Source organism: Sceloporus undulatus, chromosome 2, assembly GCF_019175285.1.
Source record: "Sceloporus undulatus isolate JIND9_A2432 ecotype Alabama chromosome 2, SceUnd_v1.1, whole genome shotgun sequence".
Classification (NCBI taxonomy): domain Eukaryota; kingdom Metazoa; phylum Chordata; class Lepidosauria; order Squamata; family Phrynosomatidae; genus Sceloporus; species Sceloporus undulatus.
The window spans coordinates 11,764,602-11,783,522 of NC_056523.1; the positions used below are offsets into that span (position 1 = coordinate 11,764,602).

The following is an 18,921-nucleotide window of genomic DNA, read 5'->3' on the forward strand; positions in this document are numbered from 1 at the left end:
CATTCAATCAGTTGTTGAATGGCGAGTCAACACATAGGCAAATCTAATGGATCCAATGAATCTACTCTAGTAGGAGCTAAAAGAATACAGGCCAAAGTGTCTTGATCCTCAAAATCAGTGCTGCATAACGTGGTGATCTCTGGACTGGTGCCTTGTTCTAACCTCAGAGTGAGTTCTGCACACTAGTGGCAGTCATACTGGACATTATAAACTTGCCTGGTGTAGGAATTGAGGCTCCAGATCTGGAGCAAACAAGGAGTTATTTAAACCCATTTTAACAGGGATATATCCCAGGTTTGGCACCGACTGGGCTGAATGTTGTCTGGTCTTTTTGTGCCAGACCCAGGGTTTGGGCTGTGCATCATCTGGACTCTCCACTGAAAGGACAGGGGGAGGCTGGTTTATTTGACCCATGCAGATAGGGCCTGAAGTGCCATAGACCAACCCCTTTCATCAGATGTGTTTTCCCTCTTTTTATTTATTTCTATTGTTTCTTTATACTATTCTTTCAATTACAAGTACTGTCAATTAAAACCATTGTGTGTGCTTTTAAGTTGAGCCAGACCCGCACCTCTGCCTTGTATAATTCATGCACCGTTACCCTCCTCTCGTAACAATTTTAGTACTAATTCTCCACAGCAATCTTTCCATCAGATTTTCAGTTGAGCATCACATCTTTGTTCCAGGTCCAGGCACTAAACCAGAGAGCAGATCTCAGCTCAAGCTTGGAGAACTGTCAGCCCAGGACATCACAGCAGAATCTCTCCTCCTCTCCTGGACTGTGGAGACTGGGAATTTTGACTCCTTTATCATCCAGTACCGAGATGCAGATGGCAAACCCCATGCTTTACCTGTGGATGGGAGTTTGCACTCAATGAAGCTTCATGACTTGGTTCCCTCTCACAAATACAGATTCAACCTCTATGGTGTCTCTGGACGCAAGCGTTTTGGACCTGTTTCTACAGAAGCCATTACAGGTCAGTTGTGACCCAGCTTGGCCACCTAACAACTTTTTTTTCTTTGACACTTTTCTTTCCAGGTCAGAAGAGGTCATCTCCAAACCCCAATTTAAAAAGACAGGGTTCTGCCACCATTTTCTTTTCTTTTCTTTTTTTCAGGTTGCCATTGGGAAAACAAACAAGAACAATGGGCCCAACTGTGCTGGCATGAGATTTTTATTCTGCCTGAGCTCACAGAAAAGGATCCCTTCAAACCAATTTTTGCATCTCCCAAAGTCATTTTCTTGTCTTCCTTTATTCCTATTTTATCCATTTCACTTTTTATTGGCTGTGATTCTAGATCACCTAGGTTACATTGGCATTGCAGAAATAATACAGTTTGACACCAGTTTAACTGTAATGGCTCCATCCTATGGAATCCTGGGATTTGTAGTTTGTTGTGGCACCAGAGTTCTCTGACAAAGAAGGCTAAATATCTCACCAGACTACAAATCCTAGAATTCTCATAGCATTGAGCCATGGCAGTTAAAGCAGTCTCAAATTGCATTAATTCTTCAGTTTAGATGTAGTCCTACTTAGGGCTGGAACAGACTGGCAAAATATGCCGGCTTCTCGGCGGCTTAGGAATGTGGCGTATGCGCATGCCCCCAAGCTGGCAGGAAGCTGCCGTGAAGCTGCCCAGCTATTTACACAGTGGCAGCTTTTTGGCACTCCGACAGCACAGTGTTTATACTGCGGTCTGTTTCGGCCATTAACTACATAACTACCCTGGTTACATAGCTGAATAGTGTCTCCCAGCTTCACCTCCTCATAGAATCATAGAGTTGGAAGAGACCACAAGGGCCATCCAGTCCAACCCCCTGCCCCTGCCTCCTCACTCATAACTTACTAGGCTGCAGCTGCTCTGGAGAACAGGGGTATGTTCTTCTGTCTATCAGGGAGCAGCTGACTGATGTTTCCACCGCATCCTGTGAATGATCTCCAGTATAACAATCAAAGTAGGATCCCTGTTGCAGTTCTCCTTTTCACTGGAGAAGATGCAAGCGTAATTGAGCTGCTTCCTGATCAACAGATGAACAGACTTCTGTGGCTCACAGGGGCTGCTGCCCAGTAAGTGAGGACTAGTGGACTTTCACAGTCCTTAAATATTCTCTACACTAGTGAATATGTAAGGATTGTGGATATGAACCAGTAACTCTGGCTTTTTATTTTTAAGCCTTCTCAACCCTCCCTCAGAAGATTCATTTACCCAATGAAAATGCACACAGATATTTCTTTATGAAGACACCAGGTCTTGGCACAGAAATTAAATTCCTACCCACCCTTTCACATCAATATTGCTCCATTCAACACAGTATAGTCCAGGGTGGCGTATGTATTTAAGTTTATTCTTCTTGATATTCTAGCAACCCTGCAAGATTGGTTAAGATATGAAAGGAACAGGCCATGACTGGTTCAAAGAGGAGCTTCATAGCTTACATGGAGAGTCAAACCCATGGTTTGTCTTTATTCAGCCCTCTGTTGATGGATTGGAGTTTGTGGGTATATTGTAATTCAGCTGTTTCTCTGAAGAAAGAAAGGATTGAACAAAGATATAGGAACATGTGCAGACATCTACCCAATGTCTCTGTGGAGGAACAGGTAATGGGCTGGCTGGAAGATTTTTTGCAGGGGATCTGTTCCGCACCCCCCCCCAAAGGAACCTCACAGATATGAAGACCACACAAACGAAGGGGAAAGTGTATTCTCTCTTCTTCTCCTTAGATAGATTTTACCGCATGCAAATCCTACTTTCTCCCCTCATCCAAACATCCCATTTGCTCCTATTGAATCACAGGGGAGTAACTTTGCAAATTGGTAAACAAACCATGTGAGTCAAGTCACTCCCCCTTTTTGGAAGTTCTCTGTCACACAAAGGATCCCATCGCATGGGGTTACCTTTCCTGGCTTAACTTTCCTGAATTCAGTCCTAATTTGGACATTATCGCAAAGAAATTGCCACCAATTGCCACCCAGGTCCAAAGCTTCCACATTCTAAAAATGGCTACCAAAGTGGCTTAGCAGACCCAGGCTGCATCCGGGATGGAACTGGCAGCAATTAGATATAGATATAGCCTCTATGCATATGTAGAGTCAAGCCATTAGTATACTTTTGTTTAAACTGCAACGTTCCTGTGTTGTTTTTGAGTCAGTATCCCGCCATTGTTAGACAAGGACACATTTCTGCTACTCTGCTGATTTAAAGCTAGACCCTAACAGGCTTGGCTTTGATATTTTTGATATTTAAATATTTTTGTTTCCTTAACAAAGGCTGGAGCCTTAGGAAACTTGAATTGCACTACAGGCTCTGGAGTGGGTCCAGGGCAGAACAGGTCAGGGAGTCCATTCAGACTTCTACCACCAGTATAGACAAGCCCTAGGACTAGAGTTGTAGAATGTGAGAGCTGCCACTGAGAAGGCCCATTCCCATGTGCTCTCCAGATGTGGCTGTGTACTTTATATTGCGCAGACAGTGCTTGCTATACCATAATCTTTGAACTTGGAATAGCTTTTAGCCTTTTGTAATCTACAGGTCATCATGACTTCAAAAAGGGACACTTTTATTTCTTTATAATGCTGCTGATCTAACTTCAAACAAAGTTACCTCCACCCACGCCTAATACAGAGATACTAGAGATGGACCAGTCTGTCAGTTTGATTTTTTACACTTTCACAGTCTTAAGCTCTTTCCATTAAATTTATGAAGAAATGATCAACTTTTGGGAAGCTTTTACTTTTTAAAAAGAGAATCAAATGAAATCCTCATCCATGTCTAACACTACCAGACAGGCACATAGAATCTAGTTCAAATTCTAGTTCAATTCAAAAAGGATGTTGAGAAGCTGGATCATAGATGACGGACGGATGGACGGACGGGTAAACAGACAGACACACTTCTTATATACTGCTAAAGAATAGACACAGCTCCCTCTGCTGCACAAAAATGTACTTCGCAATATAGCCGGTCTTACAATGATTTTAAAGCATAGAAGTATTTTTCTCTCCTATTGTTTAAAAGTGAATTATAGAATGAAGGAATATATATATATATATATATATATATATATATATATATGGTATATTACTGACTATTCTGATGAATTTCTACTGGCTGTGAAACTGTTCATATAGAGTTCCCAGAGTGAATACTGGAGAGGGCAGCTATGCCTTTAATGTGTAGAAGGCATTGCTTGCTATGCAACCAAGTAACAAGCAACACCTGCCGAAATTCCCTCTTCTATACAACCATGAAAAGTACAGGAGTTTTTTCCAGTTTTCAACCTGGCAACAACATCTCCCCAACATACAGTTAAATATTTGCTTGGAATCCTGTGTCCAGTTCTGGGTACCACAATTCAAAAAGGATGTTGACAACCTGGAGCATGTCCAGAGGAGGGCAACCAAAAATGGTGAAGGGTCTGGAAACCATGCCTTGTGAGGAGAGTCTAAGGGAGCTGGGTATGTTTAGCCAGGAGAAGAGAAGGTTGAGAGGTGATATGATAACCCTGTTTAAATATTTAAAGGGGTGTCATGTTGAGGATGGAGCAAGTTTGTTTTCTGCTACTCCAGAGAATAGGAGCTGGAGTAATGGATTCAAATTCCAGGAAAAGAGATCCCAGCTCAATATGAGGAGGAACTTCCTGACCATAAAAGATGTTTGACAGTGGAACACAGTGCCTCAAAGAGTGGTGGAGTCTCCTTTTTGGAGATTTTTAAACAGAGGCTGGATGGCCATCTGTAGGGCGTTCTTTGATTGTGGGTTCCTGCATGGCAGGGGTTTAAACTGAACGGCCCTTGTTGGTCTCTTCCAACTCTATGATTCTATGACTCTACGATTCAGCCATGTAGTCCAGAAAGCAACTTTTCCAAGATCTGGTCCTGTCTTTAAAAGCCTCCACTATTGGAAGGTCCATGTTTGTCTGAAAGACAAAGAATCATAAGAGGGTCAAGCAGTCACTTTGAAATTGTCCATCAGCCTTTAGTATCTGGGCAGAAGACTGAGGAGGGGGCATAAAGGTTACTTGATCACAAAATTCCCTGTGAGGCTAGTATTTCTGTTTTAATTACTGCAATTATTTCTATGCTGCTGGATTGTTGAATACGCTGTTTAGGAGTGTGGTGGAGTCTCCATCTTTGGAGGTTTTTAAGTAGAGGCTGGATGACCATCTGTTGGGGGTGCTTTGATTCTGTCTTCCTGCATGGCAGAATGAGATTGGGTTGAATAGCTCTTGAGGTCTCTTCCAACTCTATGCTTCTTCAGAAGGGGTTTGCCATTGCTATCCTTGGAGGCTGAGAGAGTGTGACTTGCCCAAGGTAACCCAGAAGGTTTCCATGGCTGAGCTAGAATTCAAATCCTAGTTTCCAGAGTCGTAGTCCAATGCTCAAACCACTACACCATGTGACCTTTAAGCATCATGAAATAGCAGCAAAATACGATAAAGATATTTGTGGCTCCTTAAAACCCATTTGTTTGGCCTAGGCTTTTCTGTATTGCAATGCAGGGTATCAGATTAGCTGAGTGGTGTAGTGGTTTGAAAGTTGGACTACGACTCTATAGACCAGGCTTCAAATCCCTGCTCAGCCATGAAAACCCACTGGCTAACCTTGGGCAAGCCACACCCTCTCAACCTCAGAGAAAGGCAAAGGCAACTCCCCTATGAACCAATCTAGCCAAGAAAACCCCATGATATGGTCACCTTAAATTAGAAAGAACTTGAAAACACACACCAACAATGCAATATCACAGCACCAGTTTCCTATTGTCCTAAGCCTCCTAACATCTCAGACATTTGGGAATTATACCTTCTGCCTCTTTCTTTCCCAACTGCAGCTGCTTCTGAAAAGGCACCCCCTCCCCGGCCCAGCCTGGGGGAGCTCTCCGCTTCTGACATCAACAGTACGTCTGCTCGCCTATCTTGGAATGTCTTGACTGGGAATTTCGACTCCTTCATTGTTCAATACCGAGATGCAGAGGGGAAACCCCAAGCGTTACCTGTGGACAGAAACTCCCGTGGGGTGGTCATCTCCAACTTGGTGCCTTCCCGCAGATACAAGTTCAACCTCTATGGCATCTCTGGACGCAAGCGCCTTGGCCCCATCTCCACCGAAGCAGTCACAGGTCAGAGATTCAGAATCCCTAAGGAAAATAGATACAAGCTACTCTTTATTTTCTCTTTTTTTTATTCCCCATAGTAAAATTTATATGAACACTTATATCCACTTAATATGAGAAGGTTATGGAGCCCAGATGAAAAGATAATTCAGTGTCGCTTTCCTTCAAAGACAAACATAGGTTGCATCTATACTGCGGAATTAATGCAGTTTGACATTGCTTTAACTGCCATGGCCCTATGGTAGGGAATACTAGGATGTGTAGTTTTGTGAGACAGATTTTTCTGTCAGAGAGCTCTGGTGTCACAAACTACAAATCCCAGGGGCCCATAGGATGGAGCTATGACCGTTAAATCGGTGTCAAACTCCTAATTCTGCAGTGTGGTTGGAGCCCTTGCTCCAAAGTGAAGCAACCAACTCAGCCAGAAAATCCTGAGGGCAATTCCCCAGTTGTTATTTTTGAACCTCCCATTCTTCTCCCTCTATTTGAGGAAATAGATGTGCGTAGCACACTGCCTGTCCTTTTTCTTTTAAATTGCCCACTAGCCAGGATGGATTAGTGATTTGAGTATTAGACTATGACTCTGGAGACCAGGGTTTGATTCCCAACTTGACCATGAAAGCCAGTGGACAACCTAAGGTAAGTCACACTCTCTTAGCTGCAGGGGAAGGCAATGGCAAACCTCCTCTGAACAAATCTTGCCAAGGAAACCTGATGATAAGGTTGCCTTAGGGTCACCACAAGTCACAAATGAAGGCATACAACAACATCAACAAGCCCACTAGCAGCATGTGTGATGGAAGTCAGGTTTCCATATCTCATGGCCTGGCCACGAGTCTCAGGTTTTTATGGGTCATCTTCAGGTGCAAAGACTCCAATTTTGGGGGGTGAGAAATAGGAAAGGCCTGTGTGAAAATCTCCAGCTCAGCTAGTAGAGCAGCAGCTTGGTAACATTTGCAGGGCTTTAAATATGTTCTCTGTGTCTGTGCATTTTAATGACAAACTCAACAATTGTGGTTGGTACTAAATGCGTAAAGCTTAATAACATCACCAGGCACCATCCCTACATCTCAGGTTTTGGCCTGGAAACCTCAGAACCTGAGACAATTCTGAACTGGCAACCCTAGGTGAAAGGCATTCTTATTGTTGTTTGTTGTGTGCTTTCAAGTTGTTTCCGGCTCATGGCGACCCTCAGTGGAAGGCATTGTTGTTGATGTTACTGTGTGCCTTCAAGTCATCTATCATGGGGTTTTCCTTGCAAGATTTGATCAGAGGAGGTTTGCCACTGCCTTCCCCTGAAGCTGAGAAGATGTGACTTGCCCAAGGTCACCCAGTGGGTTTCATGGCCAAGCAGAGAATCTAACCCTGGTCTTCAGAGTCATAGTCCAACACTCAAACCAATACGGCACATATTATTCTAAATTACATTAAATACTAAATTTAGCTATAACTGGGAGTCTGGTAAGTTGCTATGTGTCTTTCACTTCAAGTAAGAAAATGGCCCTCCTTCTCATCACATGGTGCTAGATCACTTTTGTCTGGAAGTTCGTAGAGCAGTTTTGAAATTAGTTTAGGGAGTTGTTGCAGGTTGCCTACCCCTGCCCTGACAGTATTGATCAATTTGTATTTGTTTCTAGAACGAATGGAAGAACCAGAGATCCACCCTACACTGGGTGACCTCTTCATCTCCGAAGTCACCAAAGACTCTGTCCGACTCTCATGGACCATTCCTGCTGGGAAATTTGATTCTTTCCTCATCCAGTACAAGGATGCTGAAGGAAGGCTGCAGACTGTGCCCACTGATGCCGATGCCCGCACAGTTGTTATCTCTAACCTGATGGATTCTCACAGATACAAGTTCAACCTGTATGGCATCTTAGGGAGGAAGCGGCTTGGACCAATATCTACTGATGCAGTCACAGGTAAATGGTCCTCCAGTTTTTACATCCAGCCTTCCAGAACTGTCTGTACATTTTTCTTCCACTTCATCTTGTATTTTGTCCATTTCACTGCTCCATGTGCTTTTTTTGTTCTTTGCAATTTAATACTTATTCTAGTCTTTTTCTTCCCTTCCTCATTTATTTTCCACGAACATATATCAAGAAGGATGCATCTACTTTGTAGAGATAATGCATTTTGACACCACTTTAAATGCTGTAGCACTATGGGATCTGTTGTTTTGTGAGGTTTTTAGCCTTTTCTGGCAATGAGTGTTGGTGCCTCACAAAACTACAAACCCCAGGATAACTGTAGTTTGGATCCATGGCAGTTAAATGTAGTGTCATACTGCAGTATTTCTACAGTGTGGATGCACCCGAGCTCTTCTGGATCAGCTTCATTTACTCCTGTTTCACCACAGGGCTGTTCGCAGGGTGATAGGGAGAAGGACTACACATATATAATTGAATGCCAAAGCCAGGGTCATCCTCCCGTAGTATTTATGACTTCTATGTGGGATTAAATGTGAGATTAAAATTAAACCAGAACGAGCAACAACAGTTGATAGTCAGCTGCCGGGGTTCATCACCATTGTCTGCCCTTTAAACCCTTCCCCCCCCCCCAGTATGGCGGTTGGAGCAGCATCACATTTTAATGTGATGACATTTTAATTTCTTGCCATACCACTGAGGTAGTGACATCCTGGGCCAACGCTGAATCATGAGAGACAGCAGGACAAATAAAGGTGACACTTCAGTATAGATGTAAAGAATATTCAGAAATTTTCTTGAACTTGGTGAGGAAGAGTATCTCAACACATTTGGACACATTACATGAGATTTTTCAGGGTTTCTGAAAAGAGATTTCATATTTCAGGTCTTTTTTTGTAAAATTTTCATGCACGTAAAATCAGTATTTGGGCACAAAATGATATTGTGTTTCTAAGGGGCATATCCAGTTTTGTGCCAAAAGCAGCACACAAAATATAATGTTTTTGAATAAAAGAAATTTGCACCCCCAGACCCAAAATAAAAATTTAAAAAATCATCAAAAATATGCCCAAGCACAGTTTTGCACAACAAGAAGAAAGGTTTTGAAATTTTTCATGCTTGTTTGTGAGGAGAAAATAAGTGAAGATTTGCATTGTTATTCCGAACACAGGACAGAATTAAATGTTTGGGATTTCCTTCTACAGAACTTGGGAACCTTTAAAAGGTGAATTAGACAAATTCATGGAGGTTAAAGCTCTAGAGGGCTATTCAGCATGTGGTTGGTGCCTCTTAGTACCAGTTGCCAGGGAGGCAAAGATGACTTATCCCAACATTGATCAGAGGGGTGTTGTTGTGCCAAGTCTTCTTTGGCTGGGATCTGGTGCGAATCTCATGCCAGATCTAGGGGGAAGTCATGCAGTACCAGAAATCCCACAAGACTTCATAGAGATTACACAATGATTTCCATGGATCAATGGGGGATAACACTGCCATCTCCCAATTTCCAATCTTGATATTGGATGGGGATGATGGCACTTGTCATACAGCACATTTATAGGGCAAAGGGTTTGAGTGGACAGCAAGATATCAGACTGATCCCTTCTCCTTCCAAGCTGGTGGAAAAAAACGTGCCTGGGACCTCTTCCACTTTGAGCAAGACAAATCGTGCCTCTTGACAAGGAGGTCCGTTTCAGGGTCAAACTAGTTATTGTGATGCCAAATGCGTCATCAGAAACTATGTCAGGGTTTAAAATAAATCAATGGGTCTGCAAGGGCGCCTGATTTTCATCGGGACTGTAGCATGCGAGGAAAGGCTTAACCCTTTCTTCCCCACCAGTTAAAGATTGTCCCAGACTCTGCGGTTTCCAGACCAAACCTGTGACTTAGGTGATCTCACTAAGCACTGTGCATCATGTACCAAACACAATTGCTCACTGAATTTCATACAAACACACACACATAAACAGAGAGAAAGAGAGAGAGAATACGAGAGAGAGATAATGTATTTGTTTGAAAATTAAGACAGAAACCTTAACTGAAATGACTGTCCTTAATGAAACTGAATGAGATGATTATGCTTTCTCATCTACTTAGGGTACATCTAAACTGTAGAAATACTGATTTGATTTAAACTGCTGTAGCCCCATCCTATGGAACCTTGCAATCTATAGTTTTGCAAGGTCTTAGCCTTCTCTGCCATCTCTGTAGGATGGAGCCATAGCAGTAAAACTAGTGTTGTCAAACTGCATTATTTCTACAGTGTAGACGCACTCTTAGAGAGATGGGATAAGAAAAATTTAACCTAGCCTCTTTGTACCACAAGGATTAGGAAGAAAGGAAGAAGCAAATTAAATAAATCCATTAGCCTCCTGGAGAGTCTGTTGCAGCAAGAAATAAATTAAAATCAATTAAAAGCCTTGCAAATTGTTGCAAGCTGGTGCTCTCCTAGGTGGGCTGGAGATTTGCATGCATTCCTTTTCTCTTGCCTGGAGACAAGCCCTTGGATCTGAAAAATGTACAGTCTGCCTGGGATTTAATCCCCCCCCCCAAAAAAAAACCTTGAGACTCAGAGCCAGGTCCTGAAATCTGGCAACCCTATTCCCCAGCTATGGTCTCAATGAAAACTGTGCCCCAGCAAAATTACGAAACCTCCCTTTGGGGCCATTGCAAGCTTGTGCATTTTCCTCCTAAGGCTAATGGCAGCCCTGGATAGAGGTGTATTTTTTATGTTGGGACAGTTGCTCAGAAGGGAAAAGATGAGATCTTCCCGTATGCTGTATTTCAAATGAAAATGGTGTTGGAGAGGCAGATCTTGTTTCTACCACAATTCATTTAGAGTGGAACTGAGCGAGGAGATGTGACTTTGGAGTCTGCTGGCTTGGAACAGCAACAGCCAGCATTCATCAAAAGAGCCGGACAGATGCACAAAATGTAGAAATGTGTGGAGAGATTAATGGCGCAAGTCAGGCCACTTTTCCTAATGAACTGACAGCGGCAAACACTTAGGTTTCGTAAACTAAACATGCCAAGAACAGGGAGGGGGATGAGCACTGGCGCCTTAATGCTTTTTTGATGAATGAGGCCAACAGCTTGTTCCGTGCATTTCTCTCTGCCTCAAGGCCATCCTTAAGGCTGAGTGGAAGGATGGGGCAGAAAGAAAAGCTAAGGGCTACCAGCAGTACCATGGACCCCTGAAGGGAGGGAAGGGGGCTCAAGCTTTCCCTAAAAGTAGATCTTCTCTCCAACAATCTGGCAAAATTGGACCATCAATTTTGTTATGTAGTTGTTTGGTCATCTTCAGGAATTATCGATCAGAAGTGTTCTATATGATCATTTTGCTATTGCTTTCATGCTACAGGTCGAATCTCCCTTATCTGCAATTCCAAAATCCTAAATATTTCACAAACCAAAACTTTTTTCATGGGGTGGTTGAGATAGTGGTGTCTTTGCTTTCTGGTGGTTCATTGTGTACAAACTTTGTCTCATGGACAAAATGATTTTAAAATATTGTATAAAATTACCTTCAAGTTATGTGTACAGTAGGCCCTTGGTGTCCACTGGTGTTTGATTCCAGGACCCCTCATGAACACCAATCTCCACGGATGCTCAGGCTCCATTAAATACAGTGGCATAGTAAAATGGTGTCCTTTATATAAAATGACAAAATCAAGGTTTGCTGTTTGGAATGTATATACAGTGGTGTGAAGGATCCTCATGAATGTGGAAAAACAAGTTAAAAAGCACAATATTTTTTTTTACCCAAGAGAAGTTGATCATAGACTCATGCTGGAGGACCTACAAATGCCTAGAGAAGTGTTTTCTCTAGGACCTTTTGGGTTCTCCAGCAGTACTCTATGGTCAACTTCTGCCACAGTTGCACTGGAGGACCTAGAGATTCCCAGAGATAAAATATTAATCAAAATCGCAAATAATCAAATCCGCAAAAGTCAAAGCCACAAATTTGGAGGGCCAACTGTATATGTTTAAATATTTTCAAGCCATGGATGGTTGAATCCATGGATAAATTTTGTGTTTAGACCTGGACCCCATCTCAAAGATTAGTCACATACATGTATGCAAATACAGGTATTCCGAATAAACAAAACATTTCTGATCCCAAGCATTTCAGATAAGGGAGACTCAATACGTTACCAACTTTAGCTGGATAAGGAGGAGGAGGGCTGTTTTAATGTAGTATCTTTTGTTTTTCTAAAAACATACCTGCCACTTCTTACAGAATAGTTGCCCAGTTTTTCCAGAGCATTGGAGCCCACTTTCCAGCTTTGCTTCTCCTTTGAAGATGCAGACTCTCTGGTCTCAATGGCTTAAATGCTGGTGGAAGAGTCATCTCTTTATAGCGGCAAGGTTTAAGTAGTGTCTCACAATCGCAAAGCCACAAGATTGTATAGCTCTGGAATCCTGATATTGGCAGCATTGTCATTTCGCCGACAGTTGGAGTTAGCATACTGTAGTTGCATTTTGTGTGTTTAAAAAAATGTGTATTTCAGTGGTTCCTCTACATTCGCCAGATTCAGGAGCGAAGGGCCACGGTCTGTGCAGCTTTTCCTGGGCTGATGAAACTAGATGTGACATCAGCTGTTTAAACCAGGGGGTTGCCTGAATCTCATGAAAAGAAAAGTGTCTGTGCGTGATTTCAACTTCAGAAGTGGAGCAAACAAGAGATTGAGGAGTTCAGAATTCTCCCCCAGTTCTGTCCACTGGTTATCTCTGTCCTTTATATAACTCAGGGGTGGGCAAAGTGGGTCACCCAAAAAGCATAGTTTGAGGGGGAGCTGTTATTAAACTTCAATGTCTCTTAACTAAAAGATTCCCCCTCTTCCTGCCACAGGAATCTTAATAGTGTTTTCTATGCAAAAAAGATCAAGGGAAAATTAGAGGTGACAGCAGAAATGTGTGTAGAGTAGAAGTGTAGATTTATGTATAGTATAGTGTTGTATTTTATTCTCTCTCTCTTTGATTGTGTATGTTTGATTTGCTGCCCCTTGGTGGAAAGGGTGTTATAAATAAATGTTATTGATGGGAGGGTGGCAGGGATGGGGGGCATTGCCCCACGAACAAGAATTCTGCCTTCCGAATCAAATTTCCCTGTAGTCTCCAAATTCCTTCCTTGAAGAGAAGGAGACACTGAAAATCATTCACACATGCAAACTATTCTATTTGCTCTGTTTGCATGCCTTGGTGACTTTGTCTGCCCCTTTTCTTTGAATGCCTAAAATGCTCAGTCATTTGAATGCTCAGCTGAAGGTTTGTGGTGGTGGTGGTGGTGGTGGTGGTGGTGGTGGTGGTGGTGGTGGTGTACCTTCAAGTCTTTTCAGACTTATGGCAACCCTAAGACAAACCTATCACAAGGTTTTCTAGGGCTGAGAGTGTGTGACTTGCCCAAGGTCACCCAATGGGTTTCTAAGGCCAAGCAGGGTATCAAACCCTGATCTCCAGAGTCATACTCCAGCACTCAAACCACTACATCACACTGGCTCTAAATGTATTTTTAAATGTATTTCTAATGTATTTCTAAAAGCTCTGTGATGGGTGGTAGGGCATTCCTTTTCATTGATGGGGGAAACCTGTCAATAAGCTACCAATAGTGGAGTAGTGTCAATTGACTTCATATACGAAACATCACTGCCGTGGCAGTTGCAATATTGGCAGTTATGCAGTGTCACAGTCTTCTCCTCTCCCCATGTCTGCCCTTCCCAACCCACTATTCCCAAATGGCTTTATTTTTTAACATTTCTTTTCCTTTTCCTTTTTTAACTTAAATCACATTAGCAGAACTCCAGAACTGCATTAAAAAGTGAAACTAAAAATTAAATTTAAGGACCCTAAGAGGCATACAGGGTAGGGCACAGGGAAGGGGAGCAGGGTTAAGGGGGAGTCTGGAAAGAAGCACAATGGCCAAAACAACCCCACTTGCAGAATTGACAAGACATGCGATATTGGCTGCTCACAAACAGGTATAATTCCATTTTCTTCAACAAGCACAATCGTGGCAAGAACAGGACTCATGTGATAATGTCTTCAGGTTGAAACTTATCTGTCATGTTGTTGTCCACTCACCCATTCTTCTTCCCTCTTGGCCAGCTTTCCCAGATGCACCCAATGAATTGGCCACCGTGCTGGAGCGCCTGGTTGTCTCCGAAGTGACGCCCACTTCTATGCAGCTTACCTGGGAAGTTCCTGAGGGAGAATTTGATGCCTTCCTGGTCCGATACAAGGAGTCCCTCCTGGGCAGTGGGAGAAGCCCCCCGCCAGCCAAGGAAGTGACAGTGGCTGGGGATGAGCGCTCAGCTGTGCTGCGTGGTCTTACACCCAACACTGAATACAGCTTGACAGTCTATGGCATCAAGGAAGGATCCCAAGTAGCCAACATCAACACAGCAGCAAGGACCAGCAGCCTAGGTCAGAAGACTGCAAGTGTCATCTTTTGTAGTTGTTGTGTGCTTTCAAGTCCTTTCCAACTTATGGAGACACTATCACAGGCTTATCCTGACAAGATTTGTTCAGAGGAGGTTTGCCATTGCCTTCCCCTAAGGCTGAGAGTGTGTAACTTGTCCAAGGTCACCCAGTGGGTTTCATGGCCAAGCGGGGAATCAAACCATGGTCTCCAGAGTCATAGTCCAACACTCAAACCATATTATTATTATTATTATTATTATTATTATTATTATTATTATTATTAACCTTTGTTTATAAAGCGCTGTAAATTTACACAGCTCTGTAAATACAATCTTTTTAATTCGACGGTTCCCTGCCCTAAGGCTTACAATCTAAAAAGACACGACACAAAAGGAGAAGGGGAAGGGGATGTTAATGTAACCATACTCTTAATGTAAAAAAAAAATGGAGGGGTAGAAAAAGTGTCTGAACTGAAGCATTGGCATGATGCTTGTGGCATCTGTCATCTGAATTAAATGTTGCCAAATACATACCCTCCAAAATTTCAGAAATGAAAAGTGATGGTCAAGCAACATCAGTGTGTTGTCAGACTCTGGCAAAAGTTATTAAGTAGGAAGGGCACACAAGCCTGGAGATGCTGCAGCAGTTTGCTTTTGCCTGAGCTCCTCAGAAGGGCAGGATTCCACCCCTTCTCTCCCCTCCCTCCACGAAGTTAACTAAGAACAAACTCCTTTTGCACTTTGAACTTGCAGCAATGGATGTAAGCTGAGGCCAAAGGGGGGAAATGGGAGGAGAAGAGGAAAAACTGCAACATTTTAAGCAGCTGGAAAAGTGGGGTGAAAAAGAATTAATTAGGACTGTCCCTGCCAAATCAGGACAGTGGGAGAACATGAGCCTATATGATACATTGCCGTATACAAGAAATGTAACTACAGTGATCTGTCATTAGCCATGGGCTTGCCATCCACAGATTTGAGCTTCCGCGGATGGCAACCCCCATTGTTGTTAATGGAGGCACGTGTGTGCAGCCTCTCTAGCAGCCGTGCGCACATCATGCCACCATAAGGAACAACAGGACTTATCCATGAAGGAGGCCAGAACAGATCCTCCCTGGATACAAAGGGATGGCTGTATTCCAGACTCTGGTTGTGGACATTGTCTTTAACTGTACCAGTTCACCTCTGCTAGAAGGGACATGAGTGAAGGCACTGGCATTACTAACTATGGTGTCACTTGGTAAGGGATGGGTCCCTCCTGCTCCCCCATACCTGGGCTTTCTCCCTGGAGAGAAAGCCCAGGGACAGAACATCTGGCAAGGATGCAAATGTGCCCCTTCTGCACCGAAGCAGGAAGAGGGCTCAATATGGTATTAACCCTTTTCTGGGTGTCACCTGGTGTGGTCCGCACCCCCTGCATCTCCCCAGTGACGTCACTGGAAGAGGGGGTGAATGCAGAAGCCATGACGTAGAGGGAGCCGAGCTGGTCTTAGGGGAAGCAGCAAACAAACCGACAGCTGCATTTCTGACTTGGCTCATACAGTGATGGGCTGGAGTCCAGCTGTGGTTTCCTTTGTGAGACCGAGAAATTAATCTCTGGCACTTCCCTGTTTCCTTTGTGGTCAACGAGAATTGGCCGGGGTTAATCCCCAGAGAGAGGGAGGGCAGATTTTGTGGGGAAGAGGAGTGAGCAAGAGAGAGGCCAGTGCCAAAGCGTGGGCCTTGTTTTGGAGGGCCCCTTTTCTCCATGTCATGCTGGAGACCCACATTCGGCAGCTCTCAGGAAAACTGCAGCTTCTCTGAAAGAAGTCAGAACTTGGATTAGGGCATGGGAAGAGAGGGAGCTCACCGCCCACAAGCTCCATCCCCAAACTAGTTTAGAACAGGGTGGCCAGATGTCCTAACTGCAAATGAGGATAAAACACCACAAAATGTAGGACATTCAAAAAAATGTAGGACCTCGCAAAATAAAATCTGAAAGCAATCATATAAAGGTAAATTCATGCTTTTTAGTCATGCTCAAAATGGAGGACATTTTGACATTCATCCTGGACAGAAGGTTGAAATGTAGGGCATGTCCAGGAAAAGAAGGGCATCTGGTCACCCCAGTTTAGAATGCTTACAGCTCCTCAGATTTCCCAGGGTGAACCCACACAGCAGAAATAAGATAGTTTGACACCACTTTAACTACCATGATGCTGTCCTATAGAATCCTGGGTTTTTTAGTCTGGTGAGGTACTCAGCCTGGTCTGTCAGAGAGCTCTGGTACTTCATCATACTATGGATCCCAGGATTCCACAGGATAGTCATGACAATTAAAGACTGCTTTATTTCCACAGTGTGGAGGCGCTGGCCAGACATCATGCACACTGGCCATGGATTTCAGGAATTGTAGACTGAACGAGCAACGTTTCTAAGATCAGCCTGAAATCTTAGCTAGCTAAAGTGGTATTCCAAGATCAAGATGAAATGAAGGGATAATTCTCAGAGAGAAAGGATAAAGAAAAGTCAGTCTAGTCTACTTGCTTCAAGCCAGAACGTAGATACAGTACAAAGCAGAGTGGAGGATCAACCATAGGACTAACTAGGACCTTGTCTGCATGGGCCAAAAAGCCCATTCCTACCCCACATACCCCTGCTCTGGTATTATTTTGTTTGGATGAGGCACAGCTCAAACCCCAGTTCTGGTGCAGGTAGTCCGGATGATGTCTGACATGTTCTGTACCAGAACCGGGGTTGAACAACATTAACATGGAGTTTTAAAAGCAGCATGAGCCAGCATGGTGTGGCAACCCTAAGGCAGGTTCATCTACTTCAGGTGCCTTTCCCCCTTCTCTTCAGTGAAAGAGGGACCAAAGGTGCTCTCTTTTCTTTTCTTTTCTTTTTTAACTGTGTCCATCTTTCATCTCTTTCCTTCCCCTTCTTTTAGAACTGGACAGTCCCCGGGATCTATGGTTTAGTGACATCCGTGAGACCTCTGTTGTGGCCAGCTGGAGAGCACCATCCTCTCGCATTGATCGCTATAAAGTCTCCTTCCAACCCTCAGATGGAGGTAAAGTTCTATGTCCTCTTCTTGTACCCTGAGCATTGGCTTTACCAGCTTACCATCCTGTAACCCAGAGATGGTAATTCTTCAGACCTCCAGAAGGTTGTACTCCAGTTCCAGGCAACTCTGGATACCCAATGATAAGAAGTGATGGGAGTTATACCTCAACAACATCTGGATGTTTTCATGATAGCTTTTGGTAATCTTCAACCTTTTCAGATTTGCTTCCTGTCTTAAACACAAATGTGCATTTGGATGGAAGAATTTAACTCTGTTTAGCCTGGAGAAGGGAAAGTTAAGAGATTTTGTTTAAATATTTGAAGAGATGTCATATTGAGGATGGAACAGGTTGTTTTCTGCTGCTCCAGAGAATAGGACCCAGAACAATGAATGCAAGCTCCAGGAAAAGAGATTCCACCTTAACATTAGGAGGAACTTCCTGAAAGTAAGAGCTGTTCAACAGTGGAATACATTCCCTCAAAGAGTGGTGGAGTCTCCTTCTTGGAGGTCTTTAAACAGAGGCTGGATGGTCATCTGTCTGGGATGCTTTGAGTTCTTGCATGGCAGGGGGTTGCATTGGATGGCCCTTGTGGTCTCTTCAAATTCTATGATTCTAACTCCTAATTCTTACCATATAGTTGCATAGAGCTTGGTCAAGTTAACTCTTTCAACAACAACTGCCAGTATGCCACAGCCCACCTGGCCAGTGATCATGCTGGTTGGGGGATTATGGGGTCTGTTGTCCCAAAAGGTAGCCACTGAAGATTCAACATTTGTATGCTGTTAGCCCTGCTGTTGCAACTCTCATCTTTGCTTAGTCTGTGATCCTGAGTATTACATCCCAACTAGATGATGATCAGTGCACCAGTTGAGCTTGGGCATTTTGTTGCAGGTGAACCCCAAAGTATTTCTGTGGATGGATCCAAACTCAGAACAACCATCGAGGGTCTGACTCCTGGGGCCAGCTATGAGGTTACTGTGGTGTCCATCCGGGGATTTGAAGAGAGCGAACCTTTGGTGGGCTATGTCACCACAGGTAACTTGTACATATTAGTACTGTGGGCCCTTGGTATCCACTAGGGTTTGGTTCTAGGACCCTGCACATCCGTGGATGTTCAAGTCCCATTAAATAGAGTGGCATAGTAAAATGATGCCGCTTACATAAAATGGCAAAATCAAGGTTTTCTCTTTGGAATTTTTTTTTCTTTAATTCAAACCGTGGAAATTTAATCCAAGGTTAAAGAATCCGTGGATAAGTGTAGGGTCGATTGTACTTACTTTGGCCTAATGCTATACTTAGTGTTAACAAGAGCAGGCCTACTAAGTCAATGAGAATCTGGTAAATCAACTTATCTAGAAATCGCACTGATGATATGATGATGATGATGATGATGATGATGATGATGATGATGATGATGATGAT

The 18,921-nt window shown here is 43.4% G+C and overlaps 1 protein-coding gene across 1 annotated transcript in view; it reads left to right on the forward strand.

The window, feature by feature from the left end:
* Positions 1 to 18,921, forward strand: part of TNXB (tenascin XB) — a 140,610-nt gene that overhangs the window by 107,078 nt on the left and 14,611 nt on the right. Inside the window, 6 exon segments of the mRNA XM_042450345.1 lie at positions 687 to 977; positions 5,830 to 6,117; positions 7,749 to 8,033; positions 14,142 to 14,459; positions 17,382 to 17,504; positions 18,391 to 18,534. Coding sequence (XP_042306279.1) covers positions 687 to 977; positions 5,830 to 6,117; positions 7,749 to 8,033; positions 14,142 to 14,459; positions 17,382 to 17,504; positions 18,391 to 18,534 — 1,449 coding nt within the window.